The following is a 21,148-nucleotide window of genomic DNA, read 5'->3' on the forward strand; positions in this document are numbered from 1 at the left end:
TCGGTTTGCAGTGTGTAACAGAAGTCTCCTCTTGGATATTATTTTCTCATCGGGCAAAGCCTGACATCCTTCAGACACGATTTAACCAGCGCATCTGGTAGTTGTTACGCGGATACGTTCTTCTAAACGAAAGAACTGACTTCTTCCCCTCGTCACGAACTGATCACCACGATGGCGTCCACTACCGTTAGGAAAGCATACCGTACCTGCCTTTAATAGTGCTGTCAGACGATTATGTAATAATAATAATAATAATAATAATAATAATAATAATAATAATAATAATAATAATTATAACAACTTTATTTTATATAAAACCTTTAAAGGTGGCTTCTCAAAGCGCTTTACAGAACGATAACTACATTTAAAATGCAAATGAAAGAAATACACAAAATATGCACGATGAGAATACACAATGAGAGGAGACAGTAGATGGGGAAACTGAATGCAGCAGGAGCCGAACCGAACCAATTAAGTAACGGCTCGCCTTCAGTTACACGACATGTTACTCTCTAGGAGTAGTCACCCTACTGACTGGGGACTGAACGACTTTGGCGGAATAAGGTATGTTACTGTAACCCGACTGACGATTGACTCAAGTATCGAGTTTAGCCACGACAGGGAAGTAACCGCGCGGTTTCAGGACGGTCTCGTTTCGAGTTCGGACGGTATTAAGTGCAGGAAAACAAAGGCGGTCAGAGCCCCCAGTGCACGCTCTCTCCGGCTCTGGCCGATGTGGTTCATCATTACATGTGCTTTAGCTGCGAGCCAATCGTTTAAATGATCCATCTGGAGAAGAGAACAAACAACAGAGGAGGAAGTGAGAGTTTGTGATGATCAGTACAGCGTGTACAGCCAATGTGTGCCGTGAGAGAGACGGAGATGGTGGTGATTGGGGGAGGTTGCTGAGGAGCGGGGGGGGGGGGGTCGAGACGCCCTTCCGTAAATCAGACATAAATTAACAACCCGCCTCGGGGGAGGAGAGATCATCCTGCAGAGCTGGAGCGCGGAGAAGAGCTGGAAACGCAGACAGACCCATCAGTTAGCCCTGCTCCTCGCTCACCAACGCCACAGCGCAGGAAAGGAAGCAGTTCCGCGCCTGTCTCGCACCAGGTAAGACGGGGGGCGAGGGGACACCTCCGGCACACTGGGGCAGCCCGGTTGCCCAAGGACACATTCCTGCCTGAGTTGGCTCTTTAATTTTCGCGCTGTACAGCACAGTCTGACCGCTCAGGGACCAGCTGTGTCTGTTCTTGTGAAACTGCTTCTATTGTAAACATCATTCACCCGCCCCCCTAAGGACCTAAGGACGGGTATTTTATGTATCATTTTATCATTTGATAAGCGGGAGCTCATTTCCTGTTTCGCGGAATTTAAGAAACCACCGGATGGTGCGTCTTAAGCTAATCGAGTAATATTGTTGGGTAAGAATGTATTTAAAAATGTCATGAAACGGTGATTAACCTGCTTCTGCTGGTCTCAAGAGCAGATGAGATGATGTTTCAGAAGGAAATACGCGACGTGTATTAAACTCCTTCTTAAGATGAGCAAGCGATTATTTGTCGAATGGTTAGGATATCCGATCCAATATTCAAGCAATGACTGAATTGTAAGGACAATAGGTCACTTAGTACTATTTTAAAGCGCCTATCGGTTGAACAGTTCAATGCATTACGAGACCATTACTTCTCCAGGGATAAATGCAAAATGCAATTTCTAGGGAAGTTGATAAGTCAAGCTGGTAAGTATTTTTAAGGTCGCTGACCGCTGACCGCTTTTCTGTAATGCGCACTTACAAACAATCGCTTAATCGCTGCCTGAATATTTGTAATCCCCTTTCTCAATACATTTCCATCACACGACAGTCATTAAGCGTCTTTATATGTTCAGCATACGGCGCATATCAAGTCCACTGAAGATTTGAGGCTCCGATACTCCACTGTAAACGCAAAACGATAATGAACCTGGGACTCAGTCTTGTACTTTCCTAGGGTAGTACAAGGTATTGCGGAGGAGAGTAACGCTGGATAATCGGAAGGGCGTCTGTATGTTTAACTATTTGAAGCTCAGCGACTACGAATCACGTCGAACGGAATATCACGAAACTACACATGTGCAATTAACAACAAATACAAAATAAATAAATAAATATCGCGAGAACGAAAGTGGTATGACTAAAATGCTCTCTCAACTGACCTGTCCAATCGCAAATTCATCTCTCTAGTCAGAGGGGCAGGTTTACATCAAGCTAGGGCGATCAGTTGGTTACCAAACTGGAATTTGCAAATGTACCTTCACTGCTAACTTCGTCGTTCGTCGACTGACATGTTAAACACCGAGAACAACGACAAATTCTAGATTCAGTCCTCTTCAAGAAACTGTATAGAGGGTTAGAATGGGTGCAAACAGCGAAATAAGAACTTTGAAATCAGACTAAGGATGTGTACGAACGCAAGCTTGCGTAACCCTTTGGTAGCGTGAGACTGCGATTCGAAGCAGTAAGTAAAGGGGACGGAAGAGAGAGCCGGGAATCGGTTGCTTCGAGTGTAACCCGGTCGCTGTCCAAGGTACTCTTTCTGTCTCGCAGGTTGACGCACACTGAAAGATGCGTGCCAACGCGTGGCAGCCATTGGTCGCTGCGTGGCTGTCGGCGGCGCTGATTGGTTGGGCGTGGTGCCACGACGGGGCGTGTCTCCAAGGAGGGAAACACAGAGCCGAGCCGAGCCCAGAGCCGTTTCTCCGAGAGTGCACCCTCTACTCAGACAGTGAGTCGACTACCGCTGTCCTAAAAGAGTGTCCAGCACACTGATTCACTCTAGTTAAGACCACAGTCCCCAGTGCTCTGATAATCTCACTCCCATACTGTTAAAATCCTCCAGTCTTGACATTCACAACTTAAATACATCCTAAAGGCACGTGTCACCTTGGTTCCTAGACCCCATCCGGTACACCTTTACTTCCATAGTCTAAACCCTGACCACTCCAAACCCAGTACTGTATCTCCCCACAGTTTCTCTCTTACACCATCTCCCTAAATCCCTATACCTCATACCCAAGCCTGTCTACAAGGGGTTCTTGCCTCCTGTATCTCAAGTCCACTCCACTGCAGGGCTTTGATGCAGCCTGTTCCTTAATTGCTATATTGATCCTGCAAATTCCTGTCTGAATCATTAAAAGGTTCAGTTGCAAAAGTCTGTAATGGAGCAGACTGGGAGGGCCATACAGCTTGAGTAGCGCTGCCCTGCAACCAGATCGTCTAGCCCCTGTCCGGCGACTTTCTCCCTGCGTGCTGCATTGCTCTTCACTTTCCTCATCAGCCAGAGGAGGAGCCCTCTTGGCCTGTGGTGACACCATCCATCTCAGCAGAACGCCTGGAGAGGGCTGCATCTCAAGGCTGGAGGCCAGACTGTGCATGTTTTCTTCACTGCTCCTGTCTCTCTCTCTCTGTCTTTTCGCCAGATGCCTGCTGCTCAGAGCAGGACACCCAGGAGCTGGCTGGCTCGCCCATCTCCCAGGTGGACGGCGTGTCCTGGGATAGGTGTGGACCCCTCAGCCCCGTGTAAGCACAGCCTTCTGTCTGCAGTCCGCATAGCACGCCAGTGCCTGGGCCAGTTTCCCTTATATACGCATCTGAGTTGACTGGCACACAGCGCACGAGAACTACTTCTAGTTAGGAGCGTGTAGGCAGCTTCTAAGATTTGTCATTCTTTGTTTCGCTCCTAGGTATAAAAAGAAGTGATGACTGAGGATTACTTATTGGATCAGGCTACTGGAATGAAAAATATTCACATTGTAGCCCAGTCATTGTGTCCCAGGGTCAAAACAGATTGTTAGGAGTACACAGAAAGCATCCCTGGTGCTGGAGAGCCACAGTCACCCTTAAAAAAATCAACCTCTAAACCTTGAAACCAAATTCATTTTTACCACCTCAGCGGGTCATGTATTAGCTTAGACTTGCAGACCACCAGGTAATGAAATGGCTTAGAGGTTGTCTGAAATGAGAGCACTAACTCCAAGTATCTGGCAAAGACCACAGCTGGCTATTTCTGATTGAATTGAACCTAGAATTTGCTTCACTGATCAAACCCCATGTGCTCCAAGACTTTGCAAACTGATGACTAAAGGGCATATAAAGAGGAGCTGCTAGATTGTGACTCTAGACTGAGGACCAGGACTGCTGTATAATTCTCCACCCCCCACCCTTGCAGAGCTCTCTTCTTCTCCGTTGCATGAATTAATTGTCTATGACTGCTGCAGGTTTCATTATTTCTGCTTCGCTCAGTACCGTTCCCCCTGCCCCTTGTGAAAGAGCTTGAATATTTTGTTTCCCCTTGGCATCCCCCGGAGAGCTGGCAAACAGTCTCCGAGCAACATTCCATGATGTCCTTGATGCACGCCAGACACATCCATAATTAAGGAAGCATGCTGTTTCAACAGCCGGGCTGTTGGACACTGTGCATGCCGACATCACAACCACTGATTAACTGGTTGTGTTTCTTTTCTGAAGTTTTGCTGCAGTTAAGCAGGACTTGGAGACCAATTTGCTCTGTGTTACAAAAAAAAACACATGCACAGGGTGCATGATGGGATACAGAGGACGGCACTACATTTCCAATTAGTAAGAAGCATTTTGCTTCCCACTGCACAGAAATGGGAGCCAAGAGCCTTTGTTAACAGCCTTTAGATTGCCAGGATTTTACCATGACGTAAATATGCCTTACAACACTTTTTTTTTCCAACCATTATAGACATCAGGCATCACAGCATGCATTTGCAAGTAGCTTCAGATTGCCTACAATATAGAAACACCATCATTTCCTGGTATTTCCACACCAGACAGATCCCAGTTCAGTTTTTGAGTCTACAGATGTTTCCAAAGTATCTCTGGCGCAATGGGATGTATGTGTGGGCGCGTACCTTTTCCAGTTGTCTGATTTTCTATTCCCACTTTTCTTATTTTTAATTCTCACTGTATTTTACATGAAAGAACGGCGCCTCTCACCTCAGACTCCGAAAAAGTCTGGTCATATCAAGATCAATGTTTTTGGAGCCCATGATCCTTGTGGTTTTAAGAGCTCCTTTACCACTCCTGCGTTTGTCCGCTATGAGTTTAGCGATCCCCATGATTCAGATTAAACAAAGTGTCGTGCACTGCTTGTCACGGCCTCTGGAAAAATTGCTGTATTGTCCAAAACTCAGGTCTTCTTCCCTACACTTACTCTGTTTTTAAAGTCCAGGGATTTTATTAGGCCAGGGTAAGGCAATGCAAGCCCTTCCAATCTATGTCAAAGAAAGACAGGGATCCAGCTGGGACTTCAATTGCTTAATTGATTCCTTAATTACTTAATTGACACTGCTTTGGAAGATTGCATAACTTGCTGCAGACCAGTGGGAATGAAGACTTGCGAAGGAAACATTTTGATGACATACCACAGATTCAGCCTGCTGTCCCTCTCTTCCCCCAGGTGCGAGGGCTTTCTGAAGCGCTTGGCCTGTTTTTACCGCTGCTCTCCGGACGCGGCCCGCTGGGCTCACCCACACCGGCCCTCTGCGATCCAGGGGGTACCCCTGTGCCTCAGCTTCTGCCAGGACTGGTGAGGCCATGACCACCCCTGTGTGCACAGTCAGTGCAGTTCTGTCATGGGTAAAGGCTGGCTGTGCTGAGCCCTTTGATTAGTAAATGCCTTAAATAGTAATAGTAAATGAACTAGGAGACTCAATTTCTTTTATACCACAAAACCCTTTAACTGAGATGCTCCGTGCAATTGGCCTCAATTTAACTTCAATGTTGGCATTACAGGAAGATCCACCATCTGTCAGAAAAATAAACAATTACTAGAATGTTCAGAAGGTGAGTTTTTGGTTCTTAACTCCACAATTCACATTCTGAACCTGCCAATCCCGGTCATTAATGCCAATGTAGACGCAGGACCAGTTTGTGGATTGATGGGTTAAACGATTTAGTTCCATCACAAAGGAACTGGCTGTGCTAAAGCCATCTGTGGAAATGTCAAGAATTTACAATGGGGGAACCTTTCCTGCTCCTGTTGTGCTGGTGTGTCTGCAGGTTTTTGAGGTGTTAATGTGAACCCATTTAAGCCCCAACAATGGGCTGAGCTGGTAGGAAAACCTGGAGACTAACCTGACCTTTTTATGACCTGGACTGGATCCCCCAGTGCTGTCTGTATGGGGATCATGTGACGTCCCGGATGATGACTGTTCTTAGAAGGGAGGGAGGGTCGGTAACATGTTTATATGTTCTCCAGGATACAGAGGGTTAAAAAAACACTGTTTAAATGACAGGGAAAAAGCTCCCGGACTGGGGACTGCTGTGAGGCCTATAGACGCTGAGCTGTCAGAACTTGTTGGATCAGTTTCTGCTGCTGTGTCCTCAGAGCTTTACTTCTGGAGTTGAAGCACTCCTAAGGCATCATTCTTAATAAAATCCATGTACTTCACTTATTATTAGCACAGAACTTAATATTAGGAAATCAAGCCTGAATCGAGTCATAGTTATGACATGTTATATAACACAAGTATGCTATTTTTAAGCAGCTGCAACTTACTTTTGCCTTCCACACTATTTGCAAGGCTTCCTAGACAAAGTGATCAGATCGGACTGTTTCCTCTGTGGCAGGTTTGAAGCATGTAAAGAGGACCTGATCTGCGCGCACAACTGGGTGAGCGACTGGGAATGGGGACCCCAGGGAAACAACTGCACTAGAAACTGCATTCCCTTCCAGCAGGTAACATGCCCTCTTCTTTCAATTTGTCTTTCAATTGTGTCTTAAATTCCATCATTGGTAAACTCTCTGCTGTGCAGGAAACAAATTAGATGAGCTGGTGGTCTGTAATGGAAAATGCAAAACCAGGCCCTGCAGCCCTGAAGTCCAGAGAAGGACTTCTTTAAGCAGGTTATTCTTTTGAAGTTGGGGAATGAAAAGAGCCATTGGGCTAGGCATGATCTTCCAAACCTCTGCTTCCCAAACTCCATCCCATCAGAGGGCTGAAGAAGCAGGAGGAGGAACATACAGTATGCAGGAGGACCACAAAAGCAGTGATCAGGAAACCTGCTGGCACTGTGTTATTTGGGAGTGGCGGCATCGCCAGCAGTCAGTCAGAGGGCACAGTACAGCCGGGAGAGGCGATCACACTCAAACTCACACTCTCAGCCACTGTCGACTCGCATCACCGTCCTACAGAGTGCAGGTACGTGTGTGTGGGCAGAAAGGCTCAGTCTCACACACAAACTGTTCCGCACCACTGACCAGAGAGCACAGAGAGAGGGAACTCATCCATCCGTTGTCTAATCTGCTTATCCAGTGGAGTCATGGAGGGAGCCCACGCATGCGCCAGGCACCGTACTCCCTGGATGGTTCAGTCCATCAGAGGGCACTTATTGACACAGACACACACTCACACCAGGGCCAATTCTCCCAGAAGCCAATCAACCAATTAATTGTCCTCCTGGTCACATGTGATACATGGATTCACATATAACATATACACAAAGATCCACATGAAGATACTGGGTCAATAATAATAGCTAGTTAACCACAAGAATAATCATGTGCAGTAATTACCCTGATACACCCAAGTGGTATGTAAACAGAGGTACAGCAGTGTGGAGCAAATACTAGGGATAATTATCCATTGTCAGAGTCTCCAATGAGGTTGCCTCCTTGATCAAGGATCCGTCACCCCCGCTGTGTTGTAGATTGGAGGTGGGGATAACCTGTTTGAACTTTGCAGAGGAAAACCAAGGGTCAAAGAGTTCCTCTGCAAAAAAAGAGCTCTGCGCCCCCTCTCAGAGGGGATGGACTGTGTCTGAGGAGCGAGTGCCTGTCAACTGTGAAGCGCCAAGCCCTTCTCAGCTCATCAGGAGCCGGCGCTGTAATCGCACTGACACTCGCCTAGGGACTGGGCCCAACACCCCAGACACAGATCACTCCCGGTCCCACGCGCGGCCTGCCTGCCCCCGGGCTCTCCAGATCAGCGCTGCTAGAGAGGGGAGCCGCGCACACTCCGTAACACACCAACTGGCCTGACTTTGGCCGTGTATGTCTTTGTCACTGTTATATTAATGAATTCAGGCTTCATGACGGTGGAGTTCGTCTGCAATTGACGAGTCATCCTCAGCGCTGCCTCTTATATGCTCCACCTGTCATGCCACCTGCTTGCGAGAGGCAATTATCCAACCTCTTGCCATTGTTCTCTCGTTAAAGCGGCATGATTAAGTCGACCTTCCAGATGATTAACTCCCCTGGCTGAGTGACGGCGTCTTCCTGATTATCGCGTCAGCCAGGTGCCCCCTGTGTCTGGGCCGAGCGTCTCTGTCGACTCATCCTCTCTTTGAGCTCCTCTCGGGGATAAAGAGAAGATTATGGCGGACTGGCGCAGTGCTGCTGCTCGTTAACGACTCGCAGAAAACAGCAGCTCCCAATCTGGCAGTGCCATCTGGGGTGGGCTCCCCAAGAAAGCCCCAACAAAAGAGGGGCAACATTTTAATGTGACATAAGGGCCCTCTTTAACTGCTGAATGGCAGGATCCATGCAATGAAGTAGGTCTGGTATAGAAATGGGAAGCTCCCATTGACTAGAAAAGGGGCATCCATCCCTGATCCTGGAATCCTAGATTCTTTTAGTTTTGGTTCCAGCTGAGCTTCGCAATTGGATCAATTAGTAAAAGCGAACATGCTTACCAGATGTCTGCTTTTTGACACTATGAGGCTGCCTGTAAAAACTGCAGGACTACTGATAACGACTGTTGGTACATTCTTGGGCACAGAGGAATGTCCCGTTCAAACAGTTCTCTCTATTCAGAGACAGAGAGGTTTAGCTTTTAGCCTTTGAGGGGACCCGTTCACCTGTGGCTGCCGTCACATCATCCAGGTGGGGCTGCACATTGGCAGTAATGGCGGAGACCCCATTACCTGTAAAGCACCTTGAGTGGGGTGTCCAGAAAAGTGCTATGCAAACATAAGGATTATTTTATTAATGAGTGAGGCTTATTAGGGGTAGATGGGGTGTATGGCTTCCTCTCGTTTGCCAACTCTACTACGTTCTTGGCTCGCCAGGACCAGAGCTGGATGAGCTCGCTCACTCCCTGTGGCTCTGATCTGTCTCTCCCAGATGTACACGGACAGCAAGGACCTCTGTGACAGCCTGTGGGGGGACTCCTTTGTCGCGGTGGACGATGCTGGGCAGGGGGACCAGAGTTCCTGTGCCTGCCTGAGTCTCGGCCCCTCCGACCGCCAGATGACGGAGGCTCTCCGCGCCCAGGAGGGGAACCCTGACGAGCTGGACACCACCAAGACAGGCCTGCCTCCTGCCCCCTGCCGCCGCCTCCCCACACTGCCCCCGCAGGCCCGGAGGAGCAACAACCATCGCAACGCCCTGCGCAAGAGGTCTCTCTTTGTGGAGGACGTGGAAGGTAGCGGCAGTGGCTTCTAGGGTGTCCCCTTCCTGGGAGGGAGGCACCCACAGATCCAGGTCTTCTGCCTCCCCATCACATCCCTTGGCTTCAGAAGAAATGCGACGAGACTAGTTTTGGGGCCCCTAATTCATCCAGTGTGGAGCTACTCCGCCCCCACGTGGCTTGTCCAACCCACGCCATTGACTGTTGCTGATCCTGCAATCAATCCAGGAAATAGATCAGGTGTTTCCAGCCAAACTGTGCAGCACAATGGAAAGGAGCCACAGGCTGGACTTGCAGAAACTTATTTGTTTGATCTGTATTACTACAGTTAAACAAAGCTGGGAAAACCCAGAAAATGTATTTGTTCCCCACGAAATAGTGTACCCCAAGTCCAAAGGTTCTTAGTTGGATCTTGCAGGATAGGTTTCAAAGATTTACACTCCAGGGGCATCGATCATACATTGTAGAGATGGCATTGCCAGTGCTAACTCTAAGAAAAAAACCTGCTTTTGGCCTGATCTGTTCTTTCCTGTTAAATAACATATCCCTTTACCTTTAAGGAAAAACAGAGATCAGAAATGATTCCTGCAACATGGCACAAAATACACACTTTGATGCAAAGTCTTTAATAAAACTGCATCTCTTATCATAGTAGTTGACAAAAAATGTACATAATGATTTTTTGTGTTTATCCTGCCACTGTTTGTGGACAGCTGCTAGGCATTGGTATTTTCTGTAGGAGGCTATTTAAGTATTACAGTGGACATAACTGAATTCTGTTAAATAAGCTAACTTTGACTTCCTAGTCTGTTTAGTCCATAAAGCTAACTTACCCTGAAAAGCACACGTATCGCTGTTTTTCTTTAAGACTACACAAAAAATATTCAGACCTCTGCATTCAACAAAAATTATACTTTTGTTAGTGACGTCTAAAAATGCAGACTTTGCAGAAAAACCTCCTTTGAGGACATTAACGAGTTCAGATGAGGATCTGCAGATGACAAGCAGAAGCTTTACCACAAAAACCCTCTAATTAACGAGGAACTTGCAGGACACAGGGTTTTTATAAAATTATGGAAGAGCACGGACAGGTGTGCAAGATCAGAAAGGGTCGACTGCGATGTGAATGCACACTCCACCTTCACTTCAAAGTGTACTAGTGCTGTTTCTCTTCTCTCCCAAATGCTGAATAAAGGTTGGATTCTAATCATTTCTTTTAAGCTTCTTTTCCTCACTGTGTCTGACCCACTTTATTATAACATCCTTCTTCCTTCTTCAGGAGGATGTGCTACATCATGGATTAGGAATATTCTTAGGATTTCTGACTTGGCTGCCATACTTTCAAAAAACATTCCATAATAATCCACTGAAATTTTAATAAAAATATTAATATCAACAAGGTTGTTTTTTTTACCCTTTTAATGATCTAAATAGTCCCAATGAACTCAGCAGATGGGGCTTTCTCTCCTGATCTTAATCAAGGCTGACCGACGCCTTTAAGTGATCTGCTTGCGCGTTTAGACTTCTACCCCCATTTTACACTTTCCCAAGTTTCCAAAGTCCCCAGCTTTGCAACGTCAGTATACTCCTCCTGAGAGTGCTTACGAACTGATCACTGCCTGCTGCAGACCCAGGGTAGAGTGGTGATCTAATAAACACTCCCATGCTGGGCAGAGGTCCGATTACACTTCCAGCTTCAGGCAACAACCCCAGAGACATTAGCACACGGTTATAAATCCTTTGCAAAATTTTAAAACAGGAAAGAAAGTTTAAAAATTGAAATTGAGTAACCTGTGCAAAGCGACCGAGAACCGTCGAAGAAACACGGTGAAGCCAGCCTCCCCCATCATGAACACAACTTCACAGACAAAGCAAACATTGTTTTTTTTTTTTTAAAGTGTAACAAAAAGATGCACTTTATTACCTAAGGCATTTTCCTAAAAGAACAACAACAACAACACATGACACACAGTTACAAACAGTGCCCCAGAAAGCACATAACAGAACAAACATGCAGCCTTGAGCAGGGCTGGAAGGTTTAATTTGAAAGAGATTAATAAAGACACCCATGGATGCTACAGATACTGCTTTACACAAAGAGTTGTGGGAGTGTGGAACAAGTTACCCAGCCATGTTCTTTCCAGAAACAGCATGGTTTGTTCTCACACTTACAACCTTTCTCAAGCACTTCTCTTGCTGTCTATGTGCTGCTGCTCCTGCAGTCCTTTCAGATTTCAGGACTGGTAATCTAACCTGGAATTCTTCATGAGGAAACATGACTATGTTGCCATGGCAGCGTAACTAACGTAGCTACTGCAGCACAAGGTTACCAGGGTAACGGAATTCCATCAACAAGTTCCAAGTCCGCATCCCGCCACAAAGCTACCGCTGTTGAATTTAACCTGGAAATTGAACAAATTTTATTTGAGGGCAGATGGACCGCTGGCCTCTCTCTATCACAAGGAGCCGTGTTTGTTGCAGATGTGCCCTTCTTCCATAATGAGAAACAGTCACAAGACAACATCACGCCACAAGGGTGTCGATTGCTAGTCCAGGCGGCACGCACTGGCACAGTGGAAAAAGTAATTGAAACAAATTGCGCACAGCTAGGAGGCTGAGGGTTCTGCTGTCCACCAGATTAGTACGCGCTCTCCTTTTCTCTTTGTGCTCCAGCGGCAACATGGTCTCAGAAACTCTCCCCTCTGGCTCAAACGGCTAACGAAATCATCCCTGAGGTCGGCTCAGCTCGACAGTACTGCGGAGAGAAGGCTTCAGGTTTCCATCAGACCTTCTGGAAACGGAAGCCCGAGGTGGATGTTCCGGTAGCGATGCCCTGCACCCCCGGTGCAAGTCGACGCCCCCTCCTGACCTGCTTGTCTGTGGGGCCGTCGTGCAGTGGGGGAGGGGCGCTCACAGGTTCTCCACCGTCTCCAGTCTCCGCTCGGCGAAGTAGCGGTGCGGCTCTCTCCCGGCGCTCTCCGGCTTCTTGCGGCTGAAGTAAGACAGCATGGAGGCGCAGTTCTGCTTGGCCGCCGCCTTCTCCCCGTCCTGCTCGTCGTCTTCCCTGCTCGGAGGAGACGGCGATGAGAGCGGGCGGGTCGGGAAAGTAGCGCGTTCTCCATCTCGCCCGCCAGCGCCAGGATTTACCCAATGGCGACTTTCCGGCCCCTTTTCTTTTGGCAAGCCTGCCCCTCCCCCTGACTGCTCTCAGGCTGCCCTCATTCCCAGCAGCCTCGGAGCTCCAGGAAAACCCCAGACCTCTGAGATTTATTTCTCACGATCACCGAGCTCGGGGAGAAAGACACTGGGAGATCGATCTGGGCCAACAAAGTATAGCCAGTTTATGGAGAGCTCAGCTGGAAGGGTAACTACAGGACCCTAGGGCTCGAGGCGCCTCCTTTATTTGTGGGCAAGTACTAGGGGCAACATGGCCCTTAGTTATTTTCTGTTTGTTGCCCATACTCTGTCCGCAATCACTGACCTTCTGTGGGAACTGAAGAGGGCCGCTGTCTCCCTGCAGCTGCTCCCTTGCTGCCAAGCGCACACGCACGCCTTGGGCTGAGGCTGCACAGCGGATGTGCTCGAGGACCTGCTGTCTCTACTCGTCTGCGTTCCAACCGGGCGCTCAATCACGGGCGCTCATTGGCCAGCTGGCCTGCTGCTGACTTTTTTTTTCTGCACTTAGCCCTCATTTCCAGCAACTTCAGCACACAGAACGTTATTAATTAAGAACGTGCTTCCACATTTCTGACTCAACGGCTCTGATTAATAGGAGATGAATTGATGAACAGACCACAGGAGGGAAAGACCCTGTATCAGACACTCCCACAGTGAGGTAGTGTTTGTCATTTACCTTGAATCCCTACATTTATTTTCAAACTACTTTATCCAGTGCAGGGTGGTGGAAGAGCCAGAGCCTATCCCAGCAAGCAACAGGCATAAGGCAAAAAGAGTCCAGTTGGTCATATTTTAAATAGCAGGCTTGATTGAGGGCAGTTGTAAATACTCTCTCATTAGCATAGGATTTATACCAATTACAAATCTCATTCGGCTTTTTAAGAGCTGAAAGAGCATTTTAAAAACGCATCTGAAAAAAACTGAAATAAGTCAGCCTCAAAGGACCTGGCTGGATCAGAGACCCGATAAGACCAGGTGAAGTGATCCCCCAGAGCTGGGCTTCAGAACCACTGCTGTATAGCAATGGCAGACAGCTCTCATCCTGGAGAGCCGGGATCCAACACGCTTAACTGGTGGCCTTAAATCAATTTGCAAAGTTTGGGAACACTTGCGTTATTAATTTAGCAAATTAACTGGTCTGGTCAAGCCAGGAATGGGCAACTGTGGTCCGCAAGAGCTACAGGTTTTAGTAATTTAATTTCAAATGATTTATGAACTGCATCAGTGCACTGAGAAACAGATTTGCATAAAACCTGCTGATCTCGTCTTCCCTTCCCTTGTGGAGTAAGAAGGAGGCATCCAGCTGTATCTAAACCGTTCGGAGATTTAGGCAAGCCCTGGTTGAGAAAGACCGTTTTCCTTCCTCTCCGATACGGACACAAAAAGCCAACCTGAGACCAGTCTTTAGCTTTACCTCCTCCAGTACGATTCAAGGTCAACCACGAATTGTGCTCAACGGCCCGTTTGGCTCTCAGGAGAAAGACTGCTTTTGAAAAACAGACACAACAGACAAGCACAAGCCAGACTGAGATGCAAATGGACAATGGTTAGAAACAGATGGCACGCAAAAGAGATGAAACATCTTCCACAGCCTTAAAGGCTTTCGACTGCATGTTCCTCTCAATGCTCTGCTTGTGACCCTGCTATGTCTAATTTACAGAGCATGTTGTCCTTCCCTGTCATACGTGAAGACCATCCTCAGTCCAGGAGGTGGTTATGGGTCACCCCTAAAATGTTCCACTCCCAGCACTTAGAACCGTTTCATTTGGCCCACTGAAGCAGCTGGTCTGAGCAGCTGAGTAACGTACGAGATCATTTCAAAAGGAATTCTCAAACCCTTGGATTTCACAAGGACCACAGATGCTCAGTCCCGACTTAACTGAACCTCTTAACTTTCGGAATTGACTGATACGTCACACGCACCCCTCGTCCTTTGCAGAGTGATGATTTATGGGCGACGCATAAGTCCCTTAACCGGGACAGAGGGGATTGGCCATTCCCAACTTTAGGAATAACCGAGGACAGCTGCTCACTTCCCAACACTCCGGAATCTCGGGAGATTCCAGCAAAACCCTTCTTGTGTGAACGGCCTCCTCTCCCTGGTCACTGACACTCTACTGGACGTGCTGGGGAGAAGCTGAGCCAGCTGGCCCTCTGCACAAGCAGGCCCGCTTACCAGTGCACAGGCACAGCCTTGCTCTCCATGATGGTCTGCGCGGTGCTCCAGCTGAAACGCACAAACTGGGGGTACCCGAACACGGGGTCCAGGTACTTGGCCAGCCAGGCTTTAGTCTTGGGGTCTGTGCACAAAGAGAGACATTAGTCGCCAAGGTGACCAGGGACTGTAGTGAGGCTACGTGCTGCATTTTCCATGCAAAGCAGAGAGCTTGAGCAGCTCACCAGTCATGCTCAGGCAGTCTGAGGCTCAACGATGAATGTTAATTAGGGTCTGTCAGAAGAAGGAGACTCAAAGTGTTTCTCGGATCACAGCTTGTTATTTTTAAAGGGGAACTGCCTTCCCATTTTTTCTGACTGGTTTTTAAATCTCAGTAACAAAATAAATTGACAGTTTCGCAAAACTTTACCAATTACAAATTAAACACAGAGGTGTGAACTTTGTCAAAGCACTGCAGGGTAGCACTGAGGGAATCCAAAGGGTTAAGAATTGTGTGCTCTGAGAAAGGGCTCTGTTCTCATAACTGTCCTTAGCCTTGGAGAGGAGGTGGCCGACAGCGCAATCGCTCAGTATTCTTATCTGGTAACAGACCAGATAAAAGGGTAATAAACATTCTGTTGTGAATGTAAATGTTCTCCTGGTACGCAAACAACTAAAACTGCCTAAGAAAATATCTTGTAGATGTTTTCCTGCTGGAATGTCTGCTATTGTTTTGGCTTCCTCTTGTATGACTGAATTAGTGTTACTCTCACTGTACAAAAAGGGAAACTGCTGTATTCAATTTAAGCTACAGTACATTCAGAACAGTATTCTGTACTGTGCTCGTGTTTGCATACAATAAAGATCTGCCTTCCTGCTCACCTCAAGAGCCTGATCATTGCGCAGTTTCTACGGCATGTTGTCGAGAGTCTGCGAGAATGAAAGAGAAGCGACCCTCCCCGCTCTGGAGTAAGGGATGAGTGACTCACTAGTCACTGTAATCACTAATTTAATGTGATATACAAGCGAATAAGTACAGGTTGTACAGCAGACATTTCACTGCCAAAATGTTACAACGTGATCTGCATGCTGAGTTAACGAGTAGTATGTCAGCAAAACCATCTTGAAGGAAAGAGCAATATTTCTATTAGACTAAAAGAGATGGATTCACAAGCCTGCTTGATTACAGTGTAATAGAGCCGCTTCATATCGCCAAAACGTTTTGTTGCCTGGTTCTGAATTGCAGACAGTGACGGCAATATGTCACTGCTCATACCTGGAAACTATCCATTTTGTGATGTATATAGTAACGTATAAAACCTACACTTTTCTGTATACATTTTATTTTCATGGCGGTCTGAAATGCACTTGGCAAATCTGATTCTATCTAACCCCGAAATACAAAAAGCGTTGCAGTTCCCCTTCAACGGAGATAAAACCAGAAGGGAATTTTGCCTACAGCACAGAGAATGGGCACCATGTGGCTGACCATCAGAGACAGAGTTGCTAAAGTTGCCTCACACCAGTGGGGAAAAAAAGCCATCAAGACTAACACAAAGGCAAGCTCTTGAAAGCATATATTGCCGTGCCCAAAATACTGGCAAAATAAAATAAATTGTGTATATTACTCATGCAAGACATTTTCAAACCTCATGCAAAAAAACTTGAATACATGAATGTAGTGTGAGGTGTTGCAGTTAAAGGCTGCCCTCCATTACATGGAAATATGATCCTGCAGTACTGTAGTTGGATACATTCCATAATTTATGAACAGCGCACTCAATATCACAACATTAAAAATTCACATGTGCATGAAAATCACGTATATCTCCAGGTTCTGTATTTGGATTACGCAGTGCAGCCTCAACAGGTGAGACCCTAGTCCCAGCAGACTCACCGTTGGGGTACCCCGATCCGTAGTCTGTGTCCACTTCTCCAAGATCTTCCACAAACTTCCAGGACTTCACCACACGGTCTCTGGAAACCTGTGTGACAACAAGACATCGACGGCATTTATAGAAACACTGGAAGGGAGACCAACATGTAAACAAAAGAGCTGCAGCAGCATAAGACAGCAGTTCGGATATGAGCTAAGTGATTATAAAGACAAAGGTTCCCAAACAATGGCCCAACACGTAACTCATCTAAAACAGTGATCCTCCTAACCAAAGTGCACTGAGGTCACACTCATCTCTAGGAAAAAGAAGCTCAGCTCTGGATATATTTCTATCACTGCCTTGTTAAAAAAAAGAACCACACTGCCACCTGCAGGTCACACTTGAGAATTGCAAGCACTGTCCCTTATACTTTTGCAATGTAAAATTAACTGTGAGATTATGAATACTGTACATATACAGCTGTGTACACTTTTCACAGAGATTAAATCAAATGAGAAGAGAGCAGGATACTGTATACTAGAGCTAGACTTCAGCAGCCGGTCACATAGGTTAAAGACCGGGGTTTAGTTATGGAACCCAGGGAAGGTACCAGACATATCCACCTAAGTGCTGGCTGAAATGAAAGAGTCCGAGACAGTGCAAAGGCATCCAAAGGCAGAAGAAAGTTATTTCTTCCCCCAGGGCAGTGCCCGGAGCCAAGGCCGATGGGTAGGAAATAGGCTCACCTTGGCACAGATACTGGCGGCGCTGACAATGGGGAAGAGGGAATCAGCTTTGGGCCGGACCGTGACCACTATGCCTGGGAAGCGCTGGGACAGCTTCTCCTGGTACTTCTCAGCTGGGCCCACTGTGTCAACGAACAGCTGCACACAGCCGGGTGGAGAGAGAGAGAGGCAGGAGCAGAGGAGGAAAGAGGGCAATGGGGGGGGAAAAAGATCTTTTGTTTAATTATTGAAAACACGGGCTAGGAAGCAGAGCTCAGACTCAGTTTTTGAACTGCATGGAAAATACAGAAGATGCACCATACCTCTTTGACCTGCACGCCACAGTCCAGCGCATACTGCACCAGCCCTATCGCTGCGTCGTGGGAAAGGGCATTCAGATTGTATTTCGCCCTGTTGGAGAGCAGACGGCAAACCCATCACCTGCTTCAGCATCTAATTCACAATGTGAGCTACAGCACACTGCGGTGCGCGAATTGATTAGTGCAATTTAACAAACAATGAGGTAAACGGGGTAGACACTAGAATCTCCATATGTGTACACTAATATTCTTTTGGTGCCCATTCGTGTTCCCAGTTCATTACCGGACATAATTAAAACAAAAAACACCTCTGAACTCGCTGGCCTCAGCTTTCCCACAATCCTCCCTCCCGCAGCCTCAACGTCTGCCCCCCCCCTCTGCAGCGTCTGCGTCAGGCCATGCACGACGCCAGCCCAGGCCAAAATCGGGGTCCTGCCACGCGCTCCCGACCACGCCCAGCCCGCGCAGAGCGGTGGCCGGCAGGGGGAGCAGGGAGGCGTCGTACCTCTGCAGCATGCCCGTGGAGATGGTGTTGGGGGAGAGGATGTGCAGGGCCCAGCCCACGTAGCTGTTGGCCTCCTCCAGCTGGCCGAACAGATTCTCCCGCTCCACCTCCGACAGGGTCTTGGAATCTGAAAACGAAGCGGGGGAGGAGTCACGGGAACGGACAAGCAAAAACAGGCCTGAAGGAAACGCAGTCCGGCCCGATCATTACCTGCAACTTTCAAATCCTGAAGGTCGGTTTTCTTCGAGATGGGGCAATAGCAGATTCCATAAACCATGGGGCCTAGGAGGAGTATATATATATAAAAAAAGACTCTTTAGTAGACAGAACAGAGCTGTGTTTTTAAAACACAGACAGCCTCACTCACAGCACAAAATAAATTCAACTGGAACTGAAGTAAAACAACGACAGCCCACTCATGTGGGCAGTCCACCTCACCATCTTCAATGGCTAAGCAAGGATCAAAGCCTTCTGGGAGTGAGAAACCTAACCGAGCCAATCTCTTCAATGGGACCCACCAGAAGACAAGCCACAGGAAACCCCTCTGTCCTTGAACACGAACAAGAGCCCACATACCACAGGCCACCTGGGACACATTCCCACCGAGAGGAATTATACACCACTCAGCAGGAAAAGAGTCCGAGTCAAAGCAAAGCGACAGGTCTGATCTGTCCTGCAGACAGGAGGGAAGAATGCCAACACAGAACGTGCTGTATCTGTGCGGTGACGTTCTGAATCGGCACCATGCGTGAAGTTGCCTTACTAGAATCTGCAGCCCAGGACCTGCTACGTGACAGTCCTGCAGGTTTTACTGTCAGAGTTTCAGACTCTCTTTCTTCTGGGTGGCCATGCTTTCTGGTTTCCATTTCAACTTCATTTTAGGCACGTTTATTTCTTTGTATTCTCTGGGATTCTATTCTCACCACACTGGTGGTGGTGGAGGGGAGTCCCCTTTACCTGTAAAGCCCTTTGTGTGGAGGGTCCAGCAAGGACCTATACAAGCCTAAGCTCTACAGCTATATAAATATTATTATTAAAAGTCACTGTGGCTCCTCATACAAAGTCAGAGGATCAACAAAATTATCCAGAGCTCAGCGACAGCAAAGACAGACCCTGCGAGTTTTCCCAAGGGGGGTGGCAGGTTTGCGATTTCTCACCGAGCACGGGGCCCCGTCCGGCCTCGTCGATCCCCAGACAGCAGTCCTCGGTCTTACACACCTCTGGAACAGCCGACGACAGGCGGCAGCTTTGGGAGTTATCTTCCTCGAATTTGCCGAGGTCCATCTTCTTCAACTGCGGGCTCTTTATAAAGAGCCGTCACAAGCGTCCACACTCGGCAAGACTGTAAAATGCTGAATATAAAGCAAACTGACAGTTGAAAATATTGCACGCCCGCTCATATTCCAAAACTGATCGTGTTTCGAACAAGCTATTCGTGAAGCGGTGTCAGCCGGAGCCTGCTGCAGTTTGTGTTAAAGCAGACTGCGTTTTTAAAGGGACTGGCTTCTCCTAGGAAAGGTTTTAAACCTTATGCTGCACAAAAAAAAAACGCTAACTCATCTTTTAGGGTAATCTTTTCTTCTCGGGAAGTCTGCTTTAAAATGGCAGTCGCGAACGGAGAGAAAGCTTTTTTTAATATATGATCGCGACCACTAAAAAGTATCAATTTTACTATGGGTAATCCCTAATACGGTTGAAACATACGCGTTTATTTGTTCGGGCACGGAAAGTAACTAAATGAATAATTCCCCCACGATGGTTTATCAAAATCCGTTTTACCAATTATAAAGCAAAAGTGTTTTAGGTATTTATCGTACTTCACAGCTGATCAAATTTTTACAATGCATGTTCAAAAGATGGGAGTTTTTAATGTATCACGACGGGGGAATTTTAAGTTTCTTTAAAATGTCTCAAATGGTTTTACAAAAACTACTTATCGTAAACAAGAGAGTACTAAAACTCTTTTAATCTCTCTTTTAGGAATACATAAATGATTACAAGCATACAGCGAAACTAGTGCTACTTACAGATTTACACCTACAACTCCTGCAGTTCTGCAGCTTTGCTTAGCGCGCGAGAAACTAACGTTCGACCTTTCACCTTTTGAACTCCTGACGCTATAGTAAATACAAATAAACAATATTTTTTTAATGTGAAACGTAAAAAGAACTACTCAGACTAATGTAATTGTTCTTAAGAGATTAGATTATTCCTCATAAAAGTATAAAATGTTAATAAGTATTATTGTATTTATGTGGTGCGTCATGGGATTTGTAGTTCTTTGTGGTCTAGCGTGCGAGAAAACTACACGAACTGTTCTTTAAAAATATGTAAATATTGGATTCAGTAAAATTACATTCAAAGTAATATGAATATTATTATGTGGAAGTTAGTAATTTGTTATATACACATTTTTAGGCAAAGTAACAGTCAGAAACCAAAATACAATAAAAACAAACTTTTCAAACAAACATCATCTTTTCTTGAAACAATATCCTTACACTTATAAGGCACTTTACAGGTAACCACCAACACCCCACAGTACACTCTCCACCCATCAGTTATCAGTGGAGAGGAGCAATGAAGCCAGTTCGGAGATGGGCAATGATAAGAGGGAAATTTGGCCAGGATGCAGGGGTTACACCCCTACTCTTTTCAAAACAGACCCAGGAGGTCTCCCATCCAGGTACTGGCCAGGTACCTGCTGAGCTCCAATGGGCTGCCAGCTGTGAGTTGATATAGCAATAACATGGTTCTTTCATGTGTGTATCGATCTTTCTATATCCCTCTATATATCTGTTTGTTTTCCAAATGTGTTTCTGTATATTAACCGGTACATTAATAATGTATTTAGTAACGTACTTCGTAATTTTACATGTTTACATTTTTCCCCATATCAATGTTCTCTCGCTTTTCTGTAGGTGAAACTACCAGGCCTAATTTCAGAACATTATTATTATTATATTATTATA

The 21,148-nt window shown here is 46.7% G+C and overlaps 2 protein-coding genes across 3 annotated transcripts; one reads left to right on the forward strand and one right to left on the reverse strand.

Moving 5' to 3' along the window:
• Nucleotides 1–966: 966 nt before the first annotated feature.
• rtbdn (retbindin) lies at nucleotides 967–10,627 on the forward strand. The gene is made up of 6 exons (XM_006631610.3): nucleotides 967–1,113; nucleotides 2,588–2,765; nucleotides 3,460–3,559; nucleotides 5,466–5,594; nucleotides 6,638–6,746; nucleotides 9,132–10,627. Exons 2-6 carry the CDS (start codon nucleotides 2,606–2,608, stop codon nucleotides 9,450–9,452), a joined length of 819 nt encoding a protein of 272 aa, XP_006631673.2. The 5' UTR covers nucleotides 967–1,113; nucleotides 2,588–2,605; the 3' UTR covers nucleotides 9,453–10,627.
• Nucleotides 10,628–10,818: 191 nt separating this feature from the next.
• rnaseh2a (ribonuclease H2, subunit A) lies at nucleotides 10,819–20,268 on the reverse strand. 2 transcript variants are annotated; one of them, XM_006631489.3, is made up of 10 exons: nucleotides 20,204–20,268; nucleotides 19,334–19,528; nucleotides 18,387–18,458; nucleotides 18,177–18,303; nucleotides 17,675–17,762; nucleotides 17,373–17,510; nucleotides 16,647–16,734; nucleotides 14,771–14,894; nucleotides 12,287–12,481; nucleotides 10,819–12,172 (listed from the first exon to the last, which is right to left on the reverse strand). In XM_006631489.3, exons 2-9 carry the CDS (start codon nucleotides 19,458–19,460, stop codon nucleotides 12,328–12,330), a joined length of 918 nt encoding a protein of 305 aa, XP_006631552.2. In that variant the 5' UTR covers nucleotides 19,461–19,528; nucleotides 20,204–20,268; the 3' UTR covers nucleotides 10,819–12,172; nucleotides 12,287–12,327. The 2 variants fall into 2 exon arrangements, with proteins under 2 accessions (XP_006631552.2, XP_015204660.2); XM_015349174.2 differs by having other exon boundaries at nucleotides 10,819–12,481.
• Nucleotides 20,269–21,148: the final 880 nt, after the last annotated feature.

Source organism: Lepisosteus oculatus, chromosome 11 (assembly GCF_040954835.1).
Source record: "Lepisosteus oculatus isolate fLepOcu1 chromosome 11, fLepOcu1.hap2, whole genome shotgun sequence".
Taxonomy (NCBI): Eukaryota; Metazoa; Chordata; class Actinopteri; order Semionotiformes; family Lepisosteidae; genus Lepisosteus; species Lepisosteus oculatus.

Bases quoted from the DNA above. Each gene is read 5' to 3' on its own strand.
- rtbdn (XM_006631610.3), top strand. From the start codon at position 2,606: ATGCGTGCCAACGCGTGGCAGCCATTGGTCGCTGCGTGGCTGTCGGCG. The intron at 3,560-5,465 runs GTAAGCACAGCC...CTCTTCCCCCAG, and splicing joins TGTGGACCCCTCAGCCCCGT to GTGCGAGGGCTTTCTGAAGC. The intron at 6,747-9,131 runs GTAACATGCCCT...TGTCTCTCCCAG, and splicing joins ACTGCATTCCCTTCCAGCAG to ATGTACACGGACAGCAAGGA.
- rnaseh2a (XM_006631489.3), bottom strand. From the start codon at position 19,460: ATGGACCTCGGCAAATTCGAGGAAGATAACTCCCAAAGCTGCCGCCTG. The intron at 16,735-17,372 runs GTGAGCCTATTT...GTTGTCACACAG, and splicing joins CCGCCAGTATCTGTGCCAAG to GTTTCCAGAGACCGTGTGGT. The intron at 14,895-16,646 runs GTGAGTCTGCTG...CTTTGTGCACAG, and splicing joins CGGATCGGGGTACCCCAACG to ACCCCAAGACTAAAGCCTGG.